Source organism: Hemiscyllium ocellatum, chromosome 36 (assembly GCF_020745735.1).
Source record: "Hemiscyllium ocellatum isolate sHemOce1 chromosome 36, sHemOce1.pat.X.cur, whole genome shotgun sequence".
Taxonomy (NCBI): Eukaryota; Metazoa; Chordata; class Chondrichthyes; order Orectolobiformes; family Hemiscylliidae; genus Hemiscyllium; species Hemiscyllium ocellatum.
The window spans coordinates 9,734,372-9,753,954 of record NC_083436.1 but is presented as its reverse complement, the minus strand read 5'-3'; the positions used below and the strand labels follow the sequence as shown (position 1 = coordinate 9,753,954).

General features: G+C 38.8%; 2 protein-coding genes across 4 annotated transcripts in view; one reads left to right on the top strand and one right to left on the bottom strand.

The window, feature by feature from the left end:
* Positions 1-9,865, top strand: part of nudt6 (nudix (nucleoside diphosphate linked moiety X)-type motif 6) — a 145,473-nt gene extending 135,608 nt beyond the window's left edge. For all 3 annotated transcript variants that reach the window (XM_060851669.1, XM_060851671.1, XM_060851670.1), the window contains 2 exons: positions 6,483-6,537; positions 9,258-9,865. In XM_060851669.1, coding sequence (XP_060707652.1) covers positions 6,483-6,537; positions 9,258-9,661 — 459 coding nt within the window. In that variant the 3' untranslated portion in view covers positions 9,662-9,865. The remainder of the gene's footprint in view (positions 1-6,482; positions 6,538-9,257) is intronic.
* Positions 9,866-12,038: 2,173 nt separating this feature from the next.
* Positions 12,039-19,583, bottom strand: part of fgf2 (fibroblast growth factor 2) — a 94,824-nt gene continuing 87,279 nt past the window's right edge. The window contains exon 3 of the mRNA XM_060851672.1: positions 12,039-12,477. Coding sequence (XP_060707655.1) covers positions 12,289-12,477 — 189 coding nt within the window. The 3' untranslated portion in view covers positions 12,039-12,288. The remainder of the gene's footprint in view (positions 12,478-19,583) is intronic.

The window sequence follows — 19,583 nt, the reverse complement described above, 5'->3', positions numbered from 1 at the left end:
CCCATGCAGATATGGGAAGAATGTGCAAAGTCCAAACAGGCCTGAGGCTGGAATCGAACCCAGGTCCCTAACACTGAGGCAGCAATACTAATCATTGAGCTACCATGCTGCCCCTTTTTCATATGCATTGTGTGCCATAACTAACCCGTCAAAGAACTTTGTAATAATGGATATAAGACCATGCTATGGGGCTTTAAAGGTTTCAGCCTACAGGGGGCTTCAGCACTGAATCTCACCTGAAAGAACTACTGGGGTTGATGGTGGAGGTGATGAGAAGAGGCTTGGTGTATCCTAAAATGAAAGTACTGGGTAGCTGACACACACTTCTCCTTCACCTGGGTATGTATTTACCTCTCTGTGATGGCAAGGGCCTCCCGGATGGAGGTCCAATGTGTCATTCCTCTCTGCTGCCAAGCCATTGCCACACAGAGCTACAACTGGAGATTAATTGCTCAACCTGCCTCTCCATCCCACCTCCAACCTCTCCAATGGCTGATACATGGCAGAAATCATGGTATGTATGAACCCCATGCAAAACTGCATAATCTCTGCCACCGTTGCCATATTTACATCTAGTCTCTGTTGCATTTACTTCCTTTTGCCATGACCAAAGGCTTGTTCACTGTTTCAAGAGAGGCCTGACTTTCATTAGTTCCTCGATTATCTCAGGAGCCAGCTGTCGCATCCTCCCTCAGCTGCTGGAACAAGTCTGGTGAGCTCACCAGCTTGCACCTGAATCTCTATTTGACCCGTCCGCACACCATGTGGGTGTAATTGTATTAGTGGAGGTGGATGATGAGGCAGATGACCATACACTTGATGGGACAATGCTTCTTTATCCCCAAAGGAAGAGTCTTCTGGCTGCTGCCTTGGCCGTGGCCTGGCCCTTGGATAATAACCTATGTGCATATATGCTATTGCCACAATGATAATCATTTTTTCCTTACTCCTAGCCTGTCAAGCCTCAGCCTCTGTCACCAACTGTCTTGATGTGCCTCAGGTCACGAACTCATATGCTGTCCTCTCCCTGACATTGAGCATAGTTGTTCTGCATGGCATAAAGTGCGGAGTCAATGATATTGAGTGACACTTAACCCCCTTACCTGCGGGCACCCCATCACATGTTCCTATCATTGAGATGTTTTATCCAAGTGTCCCCAAAACATTGACACGTGCTGTCAGAAATCCACTTCTCTCTTGGACTGGACGAAGGTGTGGTACATGATCCCACAGTTCCTCTCTTCCTATATTTTCTTAGTCTGGCAGGAAGCCTTCATTAAGCTGTTTTCAGGAAGGAGCATGTCCTGCCTTCCCCCAACAACTTGAAGGGGAACGAGCAGAAAGGCATCGCTGAACATGGAATCGGTCTGTTTTGGCAATCAGACATTTTTTTCAAAGAATATCGTACTCTCAATCAGTGAAATGTCCTGGCAGTGATGAACAGGCATCCTCTTTGAACACAACACACTTATCAGCTGCCAGAGCGTTACCAATGAAAAGCTTCCTTTACCACCAAATTGAACGTGCCTTCTGTGCAAGACACTGGTGCTTCTAATATTGATTATAATCATATGGGAAAGGGCCAAAAAAGAAAAAGAAGTCATCCAGAGTTCTAGTAATGATATCAGGAATGACATACTGTTGACAAACTCTCAGCCATTATACAGATTACCAACAGCTCGGTCAAAGGCTCAAAAAATTCTTAAATGGGGTCATCATGTGGAGAGCTGTAGGTAGGGTGTTCCAGAGCTTGGGGGTTTAACAACTGAAGGAACATCATGAATGATGGAGTGTTTAAAATCATGGACACTTGAGACTAGAATAAGGTTATGGATTTGGAGGAGGTTATAGAGACAGGCCACAGTAGGATTTCAAAACGAAGATAAGAATTATAAAATCAAGACTTTCTTGACTGACAGCCAAAATAGGTCAGCAAGCACAGGGGTGATTGAGAGCTAAATTTCTGCAGATTAAGATGGAGACAGCAATACTTTGAATAACCTCAAGTTTACAGAGAGTAGAATGTGGGCGATCAGCTTGGAATATCTTCTAGGTTTGACTATAGGTTATGGAGGCAAGAGTGAGCATTTCAGTAGATAGGTTTAGGTTGTTTCTTTTGATCGGCATACACTCGATGGCCAAAGGGCTTTTCCCTGTCCAGTAGGTCTCTGTGACTCTACAGTAAAATAAAAATCAGACAAAGTGACAGGATGTCCACCTAGCTAAGCAACAATTTAGCTAAATTTACATTTGAGAAAATTTGCAAGCATCCACTACTGGATGTTAATCATTTTAAACCATTGCATTGTTGAGAAGGATAGTGATGGTGAGGCAGATTTGTGTATGCTGACAACATGCTATGGGCTGTGACCTGGAATTTTGTTTCAGGTGCATTCAGAGAGCTGGGAAGTTTCCAAGTTCATGCCACCCTTGTGGAGGTGGTTGCGGTTGAAGGCTAGGGAAGGGGTTGGAATGCTGACAGGATCTTCATTCCAGGGAAGCTTGGAGAAGTAACATGAGGAACAGAGGCATTAGGAGATAGTGAATACTGCAGATACTGGAGAAGTCAGAGTCGATAAAGTGTGGCACTAGAAAAAGCACAGCAGGTCAGGCAGCATTTGAGGAGCGAGAGAGTCAACGTTTCGGGCTTAACCCTTCATCAGGACTTGGGGGGGGAGGTCAGGGGAAGGGGGCTGAGAAATAAATGGGGAGGTGAGGCTGGGAGAAAGGTAATTGGGATGGTGATAGGTGGCTGAAAGTAGGAGGTGATTGTGATAGGTTGGTGGAAGGTGTGGAACGGATAGAAGGGAAGAAAGATGGACATGTAGGTCAGGTCAAGAGGGCAGAGGCAAGTCAGAGGTTTGGATCTGGGGGGAGGGGAGATTTGGAAACTGTTAAACTCAGTGTTGAAGCCTTGTGGTTGTAGACTCCCAAGGCAGAAGATGAGGTTTTTTTCCTCCACACTGATGCAGGTCAGTGGCAACCACAGTAGTGCAGAGTTCCAAGGCAGACTACTTAAAAGGTACACTTTATTTTCTGGAACTTCATCCCACTTATTTTCTGAACCATTAGATGCCCTAATCCTTGTGCCTCATACCCTGTCCACTTCCCTTGTTGATTTATGCCAACTTATACTCCCCCACCCATCACCCTTCATCCTTATACCTTTCATGCCAACTCACCCAGAATCCACCATTGACAAACCTCCAAAACTGTCCTCAGATTAAATAAAGTAATAAATATCTAATACAGACTTTATTTAATAAAACCATTATCATTCATAAAAGTCCATTCAATGTGTTTAACATTCATATAGTCAATCCTGTATAAAAATAAATATTTGTATTTATAACTATTAAAGACAGGTAATTCTTCAATAACCTTTAAATTGTCAAACAGTTTACAGATCCACTGGGGTGACAGTAGATTACTTACAGTGTGGAAACAGGCCCTTCGGCCCAACAAGTCCACACCAATGCGCACCCACCCAGACCCATTTCCCTACATTTACCCCTGCACCTAATACTACAGGCAATTTAGCATGGCCAATTCAACCAACCTGCACATTTTTGTGTTTGTGGGAGGAAACCGGAGCAAACCCACGCAGACACGGGGAGAATGTGCAAACTCCACACAGTCCGTCACCTGAGGCGGGAATTGAACCCAGGTCTCTGGCGCTGTGAGGCTGTGTCGTGGTTGTGGAAAGCAATCAAGCAATTGGAATGCTATGATGATAGCGCTTAGCATTGTGAAGAAACAGATACTGAATTTGCTATAATAGGTTTTTCAATTCTCAGACCTAGTTCACTTTATCCAATTTTTGAAATTTACAATTCTTCAATGCTTAGGCTGGATTTTTGCAGAGTTGGAGACAACACAGATCTTTACGCAAATGAGACCCAATTCCAGAATTCCTATCCTTCCAAATTTCATCACCATAGGAGAAGGGTGTGAACAGTCCCACTTATGGCCTGCACTATCGTGGAGATGGGAATCTCCTAGTTTTCCTGCAATTTTCATGAAGTCAGGTCAGCATCTGGAGACCTCAAAGTTCATCATCCCAGAGAGGAATTATGAACCATTGTCGAGATGTGGGAACCTTCTTAAAGAAAACCTCAAAAGATCTCACAAATACTCTCATTCCATTGTGTTTTTTCTCCTGCTTCAATTGCCCTTTCATTGTTTCATGCTGTTCCACCCATTCTAGTATCACCTCATATCCTCCATACCCTACTGTAGAGTTAATTGGTTTGTGAAATGTGTATCAATTGTATAATTGGAAAAGCTAAATAAAACAGTTATTCGTGATTTTAAACCAGTTATCAGAAACTATAACTAATTTACACCTCTATCTTTTGTAAAGAAATACTGTACCATTGACAAAACAGAGTCAAGCAAAAGAAAATCATGCAGTGTTTTCCCTGATGTGCACTTCCATTATTTTGAGTAAGTCTGGCCTCTTAATTAAGGCTAATTATCCCTTTTAACAATCCCACATTGGCATTTGACAGTCTGTGGCCACCTCCACAACTGTTTATGGACTTGGCAGTCTATTTCAAATACATACCAAACTCCATGGAACAAAAATTATGCCATCCAACATGCTTTCTGCTGCATTGTCAGTACCAATCCAGGAAATTTCCAGATTCCTTATACCCACCTCTCCACATGAAAACCCCCAGTCCCTTAACCAATCTTCACAAGCATTTGTGCCTAGTCTGAAAATACTCAAGACTAAGTTCAAATGGCTGAGTTGAGTTTGGGTTTCCATCGTATGAGAGTCATTCTTCTAGTCCCGATTCCTGTTCCCCAACTTCCTTGGTGAAAATAGAATCAGCCAGAAATTGAGGCAGGACTTCCAGATCCAGGTTCTGCCTGACACTTCTCATGTCTCCAGGTCTCTGAAAATCTAGGCACGTGTTTTCAGATCATGTCACCCAAGGGCAGTTTGTAATTCAGAAAGATGGGGATGATTCTTTATTTGTGATTGTGACGAAATAGTAGATTACAAGTTCACTGTAAATGCGTTTGCAACCGAACTGGTTCACTAAATACACTAAATAAAACCATCCAGTAGAGTCTCCTTTTCCACGTATCAAAATCTAGATCACTTTGCAACAGGTCACGTAATCAAAGCAATACATCGAGTGAGCTAGAATTCAGTGATGAGGTTTTTCAGCTCAATTCAGCTCACACTATCCAATTATTGCACAGGCTAATTTACCATTGTTTATCTTTTATTGCTGTCTGTTTGCTACTGGCAATCATCTAATGGATTTTCTGTAACATTTTATCCTTTGCACAAAACTGTCAGTGTGAAAATACTTGTGCTTCGAGAATAATATTGCAAGTTTAAGTGTAAGTGACTTGGTGCAGGATAAGATATCTGTTTATATTTATCATTAAGACAAATAGATTTGTAGATATTAAAGACATCAAAAGGATAAGATGATAGTGTGGGGAAAAAAAGTCCTGTGGTAGATCAGACATGAACCGGTTAAATGGAATAGGTTTGGCCCTCTCTTGCTCCTATTTTCCAAGTTATAGGAATAAGCCCAAGGACCATAAAATACTACAAAAATATAACACCTATTAAAATGATTCTGATACTGATAATTTTTCCCCAGAATGTTTGAGGCACTTTGATCATAGTTAAATGTAGGTGATCTCCAGAACATCTTTGACCAGAACATAGAAGGCATTCTAATTACCTTTGCTTCCTTTTTATAATCAGTACAGATTATTTAAACCACATTGCAATAATTTCATATTAAATCCAATAGATATAAAATCAGATTGATGGCAAAAAATGTTCAAACAATTTAATGCTTTTAGTGGGACTCTACACAAATTTTACAATCCATAATTGACTTGAACAGTTGTTTTAATGTTTTCATTAGATAGACATTGAAATACAAAAAACAATTCTCATCTATTTAAACAGACCAGATAATACAGGAAAAACTTTTAAACCAGTGCAGTACAGGACAGTACTACATAATACAAACTTTCATTGAGTACATTGAACAGAATTCAAATACATCAACACACTTCAAAAGGCCACTACTGAAAATTAATACAATAATGCATTAGTATGATTACAACCTTGCTGCAGCCTGTAGAAGTTTTCTAAACATAGCAGCTTGTCTTTTTTAAATCAACTCCACTATTCTCCCTATTAATTTAAGAACTAGCAGCATTTTTCAATTGTTTTCTTTTTAAAAGGAAATAAGCTTCCTTTCTTTGAAAAGAAACTCAACACTTCTCTCCCATTTGTTCCTAGAGCATCAGTAGAATGAAACACTGTCATCATTTCACATACTTTAAAAAAAATGTAGCTGCTTTATTTAATTTAAAAATCAACAGAAAGCATTTTAATAGTTTTGCTTTTAAAAGGTGCTTTAAAATGTAGCGAGTAATATTATATCACATTTATAATAGTTTACTTTTAGTGACTTGCACTTTTATTTCTTTTTTAAAAGATAAAAAATGCTTGGAAGTTTCCAGGAGGCCTCTCTGATCTGGGTGAAGATATTGGTGAGTACATATAAATAAAGCAGCTTTGAATGTTTTAAGCCAACAACTGTAATAATGCCATCCCACTGCCCTCCTGTACTTTAAATATTTAAGAGCAAGAATAAATATTCTCAAATATATTTGCATTTCCATTTTGAATAATTTTGGTTGTTTTGGGATTTACTTAGACTTCAGTATTCAAACGTTACTTGTAGATTTATCAGTTCCACAGTAAGAGAAACAAGTTACAGTTTTAAAACAGCGTTTGAATTTTTAACTTATAAAACTTAATTCTTAATTGACTAAAACTAAATTATTTAAACAAAAAGGAAAAATATTAGGGTGTTGCTAACAAAAAAGTAAATAACCAATTAAGACTTCCTTTACTTTATAAACCTAGTCAGCTGAGTGTTACGTATCAAAGAAAGACCGGTTTTGTTAAAACAAATCATTTGGTGCTTAGGAGGCACTCTAAAGGGTACAATACCAATTCCACTGCTGGCAAAAAATTCTGGTGGAGAAACAGATCGCTAGATTAATTGAATCAATTTTAAATCAATGTTTAAACAATTTTGATAATTTTTTTTTAATTTACCAGTCTGTAAAATGTTACTGGGGGTACTCATACATGTATTTGAAGTAAGAACTGACCATCTCATTATAGGATGACTTAAAAAAAACATTGATTCACCATTGTTTATCTTTTATTGCTGTCTGTTTGCTACTGGCAATCATCTCATGGATTTTCTGTAACATTTTATCCTTTGCACAAAACTGTCAGTGTGAAAATACTTGTGCTTCGAGAATAATATTGCAAGTTTAAAACTTTCTGATTTAAATGAATGCTGTTCAAGAACATCAGAATTAAAAATTGTATAATAAAAGGTCACTTAATTCCAACTCAAAGGAGTCCTCTTATCAGTGTTTTGTTGCATCGAGAATGCATTGGATAATTCTGAAATTTGTTCACATACAGTCTAATTCTTGCAGCTGTGCTGTTTCTTTTATGCCTGAAATGCTTTTAAGCAATTTTGGGCATAAAAGCTCAGTGTGTATGCTATATTATCATCAAGCTAAACCTGTTTTACAGATTTACATCTGTATGTTAAAATAAATATTCACATTGGCAAGGGATTTACAACCGTTCAGCAGAGGCCAGTATGCTGTTGCTAGTGGGTATCGATTAAGTTCTTTTTTGTTCAGCTGGGGTTTTATTGTGCTGAGAATGAAGTTCAGGACCTTTGTTTAAAATTCCTTGCAAAAATATTTTGTTTCTTAAAGAGTTAGCCTAACCAAATTGGTCTCTTGTGAAGTAACTGTCATAAAAAGGACAGGAAACATACGCAGAGCACTTCAGAATTTGCTACAAAACAGAACGGCAGAGATCATTGCTGATCTACTATAAATGAAAAATGTACGTGATTCGAAAAAGTAATATTAAGGGATGATCAAATGAAGTAAAATGTAATTGACAAAAACATCTCACTTTGGAATAATATTTACTTGCATTTGTAAGTCTTCACAGCAACTGAATTTGATTGACAACCTTAAGTTAAAACAAATTATTTGATGTCTTTATTACAAGCAATTAATGGAATCAGTTATCTACCAAGATAAATCTTGTCTTCCTCTTTATTGTCATTAACACAGGTTAAACATCTGCTTAACCTTTTCTGTGATTTAAAGTAACATTCCATTTTTCAAAACATGTATTGATAAAATTAGTTTTCACTTTGTTTAAATTATCATATTAAATTGTTAATAATGGCATTCAATGTATCAGAGACTGACATTTTATGCAGAATAAATGACAGAATGCCCATTGACCACATATCCCAACTATCTCCAGCTTTGACAGGAGTGATTTACTTTGTGTAATCTGCAACCCCACTATGCACGTGCTAGATGAACTTAATTTAAAAACAAACTTGGTTCCCTACTATTCTTTGCAGATGGAACAGTATGAATCAGCAAGCAGCTATAATGGATAATGTCCCACATATGCAAACAAAACAAAAACTTAAACATCTAGATATATTAAATCAGCAATAGGTAATTTATACAAAAATTAAAGCATTGCTATCTGGAACAGTTTAAAAGGAAAATAGAATGCATAGGTTAATGAAGATAGTAACCATCTATGGCGTTCAGGAACGATTATTGCAGAATGCTGCAGTAATAATCTGGCCTTGTAGACCAAAACAAGATTCATTCAAGGAATGGGGTATGCAAATGATTTACTTGCAATACTCATAATTGCACAAAGGTATACCTGTACAGTTTTATGAAGATCTGATATTGTAATTATTTTACAGTACCATGATAGAGTGGGTTACATTCTTTTTAATGATATCCAGTGATGGGTGTGATTTTTAACTAAAAATGAACTAACAGTTTCTCAAGTAACACAACCCATGGAGGAAGTTGACACATGCCTTAAAGCTGTAGCATTCAATCTGATCATACATTATGGAAATGTAGCTACATGCACTTTGTCGGGCTTTGACAGGTATTCAATGTAATTGAATGAGTCTCCAAATAGCAGGCCAACAAACGCAGAATTGGAAAGTGTACACGTGAGATGCCATGAAAAACTTGCACCCTATTTATGCTGACTTTGTAGGTGTTGCAATGCTGCACTTCTGCAATTAATGTATGAAATCTCAAAATGTTGGTAGTTACATTACCATTTCAGACATCTTCCAAAAATGCTTAAAAATAAGTCTGGCTGTTGATTCTAGGTGAAACAGCTGTCCGAGAAGTATTTGAAGAGACCGGAATAAGGTCCAAATTTTTGTCACTTCTCAGCATCAGGCAACAGCATAACCATCCAGGAGCCTTTGGGAAGTCAGACATGTACATTGTTTGTCGTCTGAAAGCTGTCTCGTTTGACATCAATTTTTGCCAAGAAGAATGCCTGCGGTGTGAATGGATGGATCTGGAGGAGCTGGCCAGAAGTGAACACACAACACTTATAACCAGCAGGATAGCCAAGCTGTTATTTTATGGATACAGGGAAGGCTTTGATAAGATTGATGTAAATATGAGAGAATTCCCAGCAGTTTATACAGGCCTTTTTTACAAACTTTATCACAAAGAATTACCAGAGAAATACGAGAAGCTGCAACCGAATGGATTGAAATAGGTTGTGAAGGAAAATAGTTACTATGAAGATTAGAAATTGAATTTGTTCTATCTGTCTAATCAAATAAACAAATAACTGGTGCGATACAGAATGGGTAAAATCCAATTTTGTTCAGTGTTGAGAACTACATTTTTGCAACATTTTTATTCAAATGTATAAAAACCAAGCTTCTCAATACATCACTTCAATTTCAAAAATGACAGTTTCCCTCAGGTTTATAGTTCATATGTTTAAATATTGAATTAAAGATATATACAAAATGCCTCGTTATTATTCATTTATCTATTTCTTCCTTTTCAAAATTGTGTTTACAAATGAACCTGCAGCATACTTTCATTTCATTCTTCATTTATAACTTCACAAAAATAGTAGGGGAAAAATACTAAACAAATTTTTTTAGAATATGTTTGGGTATATCAACAAATTTTACTTCTGTATTTTTTGACCAGAATAAACACCCCAAAAGCAATTACAGAGCTAATTATACAATTTAACTCTATATATGCAACATATCAAATATCTTGAAAAAGGAAGCAGACAGCTTGAGGAAAGGAATTCCAGAGTGAAGGGCGAGGCAACTAAAGATAATCTATTACATGTGAGAGGACACAGGGAATCTGTATAAGACCAGAGTCAGAGGAATGCAGAGTTCTCAAATGGTTGTGGGCTGGAGGCTATTACAGAATTGGAGAGGAGCAAGATTTGAATAAAAGGTACTGAATTAAAGATCACAGCATTGCTAGATGGCAAGCAATGTTGGTCAGTAACCTGAGAGGTTATGGTTAACCAGGACTTGGTGTAAAGTAGCATTCAGGCAGCAGTTTTGGATTATTTAAATGTTAAAAAGGTGTAAGGTGAGAGATTGTCAAGAGAGAATTGGAATAGCTGCACAATTACATTTGGAAGTTAAGACATGGATGAGGGATTTAGCAACAGATGAACTGAAGCAGGAAGGACAACAAATTGTATTACAGATGTTGTACAGGCAGTCGTGATGATGGTGGTGTTATGTGATTGGTAGCCCAGCTCAGAGGCAAATAGGATAAATGGTCAAATAATAACAATGCAAACAGTCTGGCTCAAGTTCAGCAAATGGCCAGTAACGGATATGCAAACAGTGATTAACAAACAGAGTTTGTGGCAGAGGCTTAAGATAATGGCTTCACACATCAAACACCTTGGACTTTTACGGCTTTGAAAACAATGCTCCTGGTAAATGAAAACTAATTTATGATAAATGTATCAATTTGTTTTATATCACCTTCAATAACATTCTTCAGACTACAGTATAATGTTTTCCATATGAAATCAATGTTGGGAAAATTATGCAAAATGCCTGACTAAGATGGGTAGGGAGAAGAGACAGAAGTAAATTAACTCAGCAGATTTACTTCAGTCTCCTCATAACGTGTACAATGGAAGGGAAGGGAGCACTGCAGGGGAAAGAAAAGGCGAATGTATTTTAAAAAATTTGTCCATGGAGCTGTGTCCAGTTGAAACTGTATTTATGATGATCTGATTGTGTTTAATTTCCAATCAATGCTGCATTATGTTTGTTGAAATTTGAATGTGTCAGTGTCACACAGTCCAGAGCATCAGTTATATAATTTGAAACTATCACAACACTGTGACTGTGACAGTGAGAGATGTTCAATGTCTCTAACAGAAAGCACATAATCCTGTAGGGTTCATTAGTTTTACTCAATACATATTGATCCACACTACTTTGAGTTAATTTAATGGCTAAGGTAATTTTTGGTTATTAAGATCTTAGCCATAAAGGACTGGAGTCCAGTCCAACCTAATTTACATATATTTATTTAAGTAATCTACATTGATCATTGCTTTTCTTTGGTCACCCTCAAATCATTCCAGCCCATAATTAAGAAAATCCATTATCTATTTTGCAGTCCTCAAAGTAAAACACAAAATGAAAAAGTTGCTAATAATTCAAAAAAAGTCAGTAAAACAGCATTCCAAAAATGAACATTACATTTCCACAACACCTTTTGGATAGTTAACAATACATCCAAGTTAAATATTTAGGACTCTGCACATGAAACAAAGAACCAATGAATTACTGAATTTATATTGTTAAAAATGAAATATTTTAATCTGGCAGTGGGCAAATTGAAACACCTAAATGTTTGATTCTAATTGTGGACTTGTTGCAAGTTCAAATTGTGTCAGGGAATCAAATGCAACAGTTATTGGGATTATAGTGTATGTAACCCTTTGAATGACTTGATAAGTAAATACTGTATCACAACATTAACCTCAAGTCTAAATCAAAATTACTGTGTGTTATACAGTTATGAACCAAAATTAACCATTGATGATTTACCACATAAACCAGTATATGGGATTATATACAGGACACTTTGGAGTTTAACTCTGCATGATTTCAAAAAACAAATATGTGATAACATTTTACTAAAAATCACATTTTGTATAGCGTGATATTGCACAGCTGATTTACTGCAGTTTGTAAAACCGCCAAAACAACTTGAGAGCATGGCGACAAGATACTGTGTACACTGGTGCCTTTCACAGCAATAAAACAGTCATGTCAGTTTTGTGTTTGCAAAATTGCCATTTTTAAATAAATTGGGAACAGCTGGAAAAGACTATGAGCACTTTGCAGACATCGGCAGAAATAGAATTGCTTTCTGTCCTGGTCCAGTTTTTGGTCCGGGTTTGTACTGTCCAGTTCTTTTGAGAGCAACATACCAACTTTCATATTTCTTTGAACGATATGTATTGTAGTTATTTGGCTCCAATCTTTCATGGAAGAAACATTCATCTGTTGGCAATTTCTGAAATAGAAAGAAAAGTTAAATAATAGTTTATTTTCCCTCAAAACAACAAGGGGAATTTCTTATCTATTTGTCCATGCATAAGATTTTAATGTTCCAGAAAGAATTAAGTCTGTGTTCACTTCCTGTTGTCACATTTTGACAACTGTGTATAATGGTATGTGACCAAATAAGCCTCTTACACTTTAACTTCTCAAAGAGCTGTGACACTGGAATTCACTTCCAGAGTTAATGACAGAGGCAGAAAATATGCCATTTAACATTCAGTTGAGTAGGTCAGTGAAGTAAAATACTAGATGTTGAGAAATGGAATGAGTGGACAAACATAACTAGGGTTCTTGCATGCCTAGAGCATAAGTGTTTCATATTTTAGATGACTAGCTGGTGCCCATAGTGTAGGTTTGATGAAGTGTCTGTGTAGAGTCTTTTACTTGTAATTCCCAGACATTAGACTGACTGGTCTGTAACTCCCAGGATTATCTAGCATATTAGTCTGTTTCATGCTGACCTCAGAAACGTCAAGGTCCCTCTCGGTAGGGAATACAGAAGCAAAGTATGCATTAAGGACTTCCCCTATTTCCTCTGACTCCAGGTGCTAGTTCCCTCCATTATCCCTGAACAGCCCTACCCTCACTCTGGTCATCGTCTTGTTCCTCACATTAGTGTAGACTTTTTAAAAGCATAAACAATTTGAGAGAGATTTTCAGAGGGCTGAATTTTACAGGGCATGGTTTTCTCTGTCTCCCTGCTAACTGACAAGTCGATTGATCCACCAACTCAAAAGTCAGCTGCTCAAAAAAATTTTATGCTGGGTGCAGCATCGATTTCTTTAGGGTGAAACTTCCACTGTTTTATAAAGGTATTGGTTCTGAAGGGGTTAATGTTCATGTGACATTGGCTCCACCTATTGTACCAGTGTGTCTCATTCTGCTCTGGCTTTTAGAGGAAGTTATGTATTTTTACCAGTTCCTTAAGATCCTAACAGTCATGTCTTACCCAAATGGAGTTGTACTTATTTCTATCATACAATAAACCTTTTTATTTGAAGAAGAACTGTATCTCTTCTGTAGCTACTCTACAGTGACACACTGTGTATCATTAATCACTAGTTTGACCCAAATCAAAAGGCAGTCTAGTGACTGCAAACTACCTAAAAACATTTGCTGAGTTACCACATAATGGCAGAAGTGGCAAGTTCTACAAGATGTTAGCAATAGTCATCAGGGAAAATATCATATTCTTGTAGCAGTACAGATCTGACTCTCATGAGTAGAACAAATCCAAAAGACCAAGGACAGCAACAGATTTGAACCAAATTAGTTTATGACTTTAACAGCATTACCACTTTAAGATGACAGTCAGTCAGCAGCTGAAATGCTATTCCCAACAAGTGGAGACAACAACAACTGTGGAAGCAGAAAGGTGGCAAACTCTGTACTCCAAAGGCAAAACTTCATTCCAAAGCTGGTCAGAAGCTCTCGACAGAAGTGTGGACCATGCAGGTATAGAAAATCCAGCTACACAGATACAAAGGCCTTGGTGTTGGAGGTTGTGTGTAAAGCAACTGAAGACTCCAGGAGATAAGGTTAGAAATCCCCAAAGGAAAAAGGAATAGCTTATGCACATTGACTTTAAGAGTAGTACCAAATAATGGACCAGATATATGTCAGATTTGCTCTAGTTTGTACAGTGTTATTAAAGTCTGCATTTCTAGTTGGGAATTCCGATCCTGACTGCTTCAAAAGCAGGGTATACTGAAACAAAGCAAATGTTCTTATGTTGCAGGAAAGTCAAACTACACCCCCTTTTGTAGCAGTCAGTGTGTTGTGTCCTGAGATGTAAATTGACCAGCTCAGCCTGACATTTGAACAGCTGTTGTGAAAGGTTAAATGAGGTGCTGCAATTTGGAAAGGCAAATCAGGGCAGGACTGATGCACTTAATGATAAGGTTCTGGGCAGTGTTGCTGAACAAAGAGACCTTGGAGTGCAGGTACATAGTTCCTTGAAAGTGGAGTCACAGGTAGCTAGGATAGTGAAGCAGTGTTTGGTATGTTTTCCTTTACTTGTGTCAGCATTGAGTTTAGGAATTGGTTTGACCACTTTTGGAATATTGCGTGCAATTCTGGTCTCCCTGCTCTAGGAAGAATGCTGTGAAACTTGAAAGGATTGAGAAAAGATTTACAAGGATGTTGCCAGAGTTGGAGGGTTTGAGCTAAATAGGCTGGAGCTGTTTTCTCAGGAGCATTGGAGGCTGAGGGGTGACCTTATAGGGGTTTATAAAATCATGAGGGGCATGTCTAGGGAAAATAGACAGTGTTGGCACAGTGGCTCAGTGGTTATCACTGCTGCCTCACAGTGCCAGGGAGCTGGGTTTGATTCCCGCTTTGGATGACTGTGTGTGGAGTTTTCACATTCTCCTTGTGTCTGTGTGGGTTTCCTCTGGGTGCTCTGGGTTTTTTTCCCCACAAGGCAAGGATGTGCAGGTTAGGTAAATTGGCTATGCTAAATTGCCCATGGTGTTACATGCATAGGTCGGGGTAAATATAGGATAGGGGAATGGGTCTGGGTGGGTTACTCTTCGGAGAGTCAGTATGGACTTGTTGGGCTGAAGGACCTGTTTCATACTGTAGGGAATCTAATCTAATCTTTTCCCCAGGGTGGGGTAGTCCAGAACCAGAGGGGGAAAGGTTTAGGATGAGAGGAGAAAGATTTAAAAGAGCACTAGGGGGCAACATTTTCACTCAAAGGTTGGTATTTGTATAGAATGAGCTGCCAGAGGAAGTGGTGGAGGCTGGTACAATTATAGCATTTAAAGGGCCTATAGATGCATATATAAATAGGAAGGGTTTAGAGGAAAGGGGACTAGATTAATTTAGGATATCTGCTCAGCATAGACGTGTTAGACCGAAGGGTCTGTTTCTGTGCTGTACATCTCTATGACGCTAGATAAGGCAAGTCTGGGGTTAGGATGCGAGGCAAGCATTCCATCACTTATGGTATGTTTTTGTGCAATAGTTCAGCTTAATAGTTACCCAGGAGTTAGTTGAAGTCTTTAATTATCTAACTGCTCAAGGTAACAATTAACTTAAAAAGTGTAACCCTCTAAATTCTCAAATATTAAGGATTATTTCAGAGAGTTCCAGATGCAGAGGAATTAGCCATCAGATTCCCAGACAATTCCCATTGAGTCAGCTGTGTTTGGAATTCCACAGGATCCTGACCTGCAACTCCAGTTTGCACTGCAGAAAAGACTGTCCATCAGAATATCCAGATCAGTGATTAGGACTACACATAGAAGAAGAAAGCAACATGAATGCATGTACATCATTTAACAAAATTGGAATTTGATTTATTCATTGAAACCCATAATGGGCTGGAATCATAAAATCATACGAACACTTTTTTTAAGCTGCAATACAACGAGAAGTTTGTTAAACTTGAAAGAAGTTCAGAAAAGATTTACAAGATGTTGCTAGGATCAGAGGATTTGAGCTGAAGGGAGAGGCTGAATTGGCTGGGGCGTCTTTCCGCTGCAGCGTCAGAGGTCAATGGGTGACCTTATACAGATGAACCTCGATTATCTGAATACCAATTATCCGAAAATCAGATTATCCGAAGGAGATGTCGAGGTCCCGATGGAAAAATTACATCAAAGTCGTGTTTCCAACAGTGATCACGCCTTTTGTTTACAGTGATTAAACAGGCATCGTCTCCAAATGACTGACAGCCTGCCCGCTCTCTCGTCCCACACTTTTGCTGGAGTTCTACACAGGGTGTACCCTAAACACCCCCCCCTCCTTCCCCACATAATCTCTCCAACATTGTCCTGTACAGGGCAAAGGTGGAACCTGTCAAGAAGTTGCAGTAAAAAGTTGTGTGGGGCTGGGTGTGTGCTCTCTATTTGGAGACTTAACCCACAAAGGCGGCAGTAGCAGTCTTGTTGGTGTCCAGTCGGCTGCCCCGGAGAGGGGGTGGGTGTGTACAGACTTGGGAGAGTGGGTGGGGGGCAGTTTTTGGGGCGGGGGTGGGTGTTGCACAGGGTTGGGGGTGGGGGAGATGTTGCACAGGGTTGGGGATGGGTGGACAGTGTTGGGGTAGGTGTTGCACGGGGTTGGGGGCAGGGGAAGGTGTCGCATGGGGTTGGGAGTGGGGGAGGTGTCACAAAGGGTTGGGACAAGGGGGAGGTGTTGGGGGCAGAGATAGGTGTTGCACAGGTTGGAGGGACATGTGGGAGGCAGGGGAGGTTTTGGGGATGGGGGAGGTGTCGCATGGGGTTGGGGGCGGGGGGAGGTGTCGCACGGGGATGGGGGCAGGGAGAGGTGTTCGGGGCAGGGGGTGGTGTTGCACAAGGTTCGGGGCGGGGGGTTTGTTGGGAGCGGAGGAGCTGTCACACGGGGTTGGGGGTGGGGGAAGTGTTGGGGGCAGGGTCTCGCGCACTTTGCGCTGCTGCATCTCCTGAACGAGGAGCAGATTTTAAAAACTCCGAGCCCCAGAGGAAAAGCATTTAAAATCGATTAACTGAATAGTCGATTATCTGAACGAAATAGTGCCCGTCCATCACGTTTGGATAATCAAGGTTGCCCTGTAGAGGTTTGTAAAATAGTGATGAGCATGGATAGGGTGAATAGCCAAGGTCTTTTCCCACATTTGGACAGTGCAAAACTAGAAGGCATAGATATAAGGTCACGATTGGAGATGCCGGTGTTGGACTGCCGTGTACAAAGTTAAAAATCACACAACACCAGGTTATAGTCCAACAGGTTTAATTGGAAGCATACTAGCTCCGAAAGCTAGTGTGCTTCTAATTAAACCTGTTGGACTATAACCTGGTGTTGTGTGATTTTTAACTAGATATAAGGTGAGGGGGGAAAGATTTAAAAAGGGTCCTGGGGGGCAATTTTTTCACAAAGAGGGTGGTTTGCGTTCAGAACAAGCTACCAAAAAGTGATGGTGGAGGCAGGTACAATTACAACATTTAAAAGGCATCTGGATGGATAAATGAATAGGAAGGGCTTCGAGAAAAATGGGCCAAATGGAACTAGATCAGATCAGGATATCTGGTGGGCTTGAATGAGTTGGACCAATGGGTCTGTTTCCATGATGTATAACTCTGACTTTATAAGTGTGACAGAAACCATTTGTTAAAAGAATGGAACAACAATGTGTGACACTTTAGGTAGACATACAAGAATGGTCCCTTTGCCCAGAGGTTATAGAACCATGTCAACAATCTGCAACACATCAGCATTCCTTCCATCCCCTTAGCTTTGCTGGAAGAGGGTCATGTGGTTATGTTATGTGAATTTTGTCATTTTGCAGAGTCATGGAGATGTACAGCACAGAAACAGATCTTTCAGTCCAACTCGTCCATGCTGACCAGTTATCCTAAATTAATCTAGTCCCATTTGGCCCAAGTCCCTCTAAATCTTTCCTATTCATATACCCATCCAGATGCCTTTTAAAATGCTGTCATTGTATCAACCTCCAATATTTCCTTGGCAGTTCATTCCACACATGCACCACCCTCTGTATGAAAAGTTGCCCCTTTGGTCCCTTCTAAATCTTTCCCCTCTCACCTTAAACCACACACTATCCATGCCCCTCATGATTTTAGAAACAAAGATCACCCTTCAACCTCCGGCACTACAGGGAAAATGGCCCCATTCTATTCAGCCTTTCCCTATTGCTCAAGCGCTCCTCCATTGGCAACATCCTTGTAAATCTTTTCTGAACCCTTTCAAGTTTCACAACATCTTTCCTATAGGAGAGAGACCAGAATTGCACACAATATTCCAAAAGTGGCCTAACCAATGTCATGTACAGCCACAACATGACTTTCAAATTTTATACTCAATGCATTTGTGGACAGGTGAGATTGATAATCTACATTGATCTTGCTGAATTTAAATTATAAAATGTTACTCATAATCTCAAATGAAGAAAAAAGCTGTAATCCTTGTCCATCTGCTTGTCCTGCACAACAGTGATCAATTGGTCAGAAACTTACAGCATTATCTTCTTCTCCTTCCAGGAACAGTGATTGATTGGCTTTGCCAAACTTAGTCACACTTTTGGTTGTGAAATTTAGACATCAATATATCCCAAGCATTTGAATGCCAGTGTATTTTTATCTATTTTATTGATAGTTGATTTTGTAAAATTTGGTAAAACTGCAACACCTAAAAATTCCTATTCAAACCACAATAAGTAAGACAAATGCTGTATAAAAATACTGAAAAGACAACTTTGTCAAGTCCCTTATTAGTTTTTGATGGCTAAATCCAACAAAACTATGTGGCATTTGAGTATTCAAAAATCCACTTTCTACTGAGGTATTAACTTGGACTCTGAATACCTGGCCTTATTAAAATTAAGGTTACAAAATGGGGTTTGAAGTGTGCATTTTAAAATCAAGTAGTAATAAAACCAAGAAAACATATTTCTAACTCCAAAAACTGCAGAATGAAGAGATAAAAACTTTTTAACAAATTAATTTCAATAACTGTTTTTAAAGTTAACAGTCATGTTGATTAAAAAAAAGAACAGTAGCATTTCAAATCACGTCCAAAAATAACAGATTCAGACCGTGCTGTTTACCCCCTTGCACTTTGTTCAGCTTCCAAATAAGATGCATTCCTCTTATTTGCACTTCTGCACTTCCCAGTGTGAAACTCTGAATACAACAGAATTCCTCAAAAAAATGTAATTCTTCAATTCTGACTGAGTAGCAGAGCACAGAAGTTCCATGTGTAAGAGCTTTCTTAAATGACTGAAATATTAATCAATTTAATTTCCTCAATTTAAAAAAAAGTATGAATGATGATTTTAATCCTGAGGATTAGCATCATATTGATGTTCTGGAAAATATTTTCCTTATTTTTCTTCTAATAATATGGGTAATTAATAGAAACCACATAGCCTCAAGCAACAGAAATAACATCTTAAAATATTTGCAAACAGAATAAAATTGCTTCAATATTCACAAAGCTTCACAAATGGCAAATATTTCCATTAAAGCCCCATTTCAGAAGATAAAACCCAAGCTCATTTTTCGAGGTCTGCTGCATTCTGTTACTTTAAAAATAGCTTGTTACAAATGTAATGGT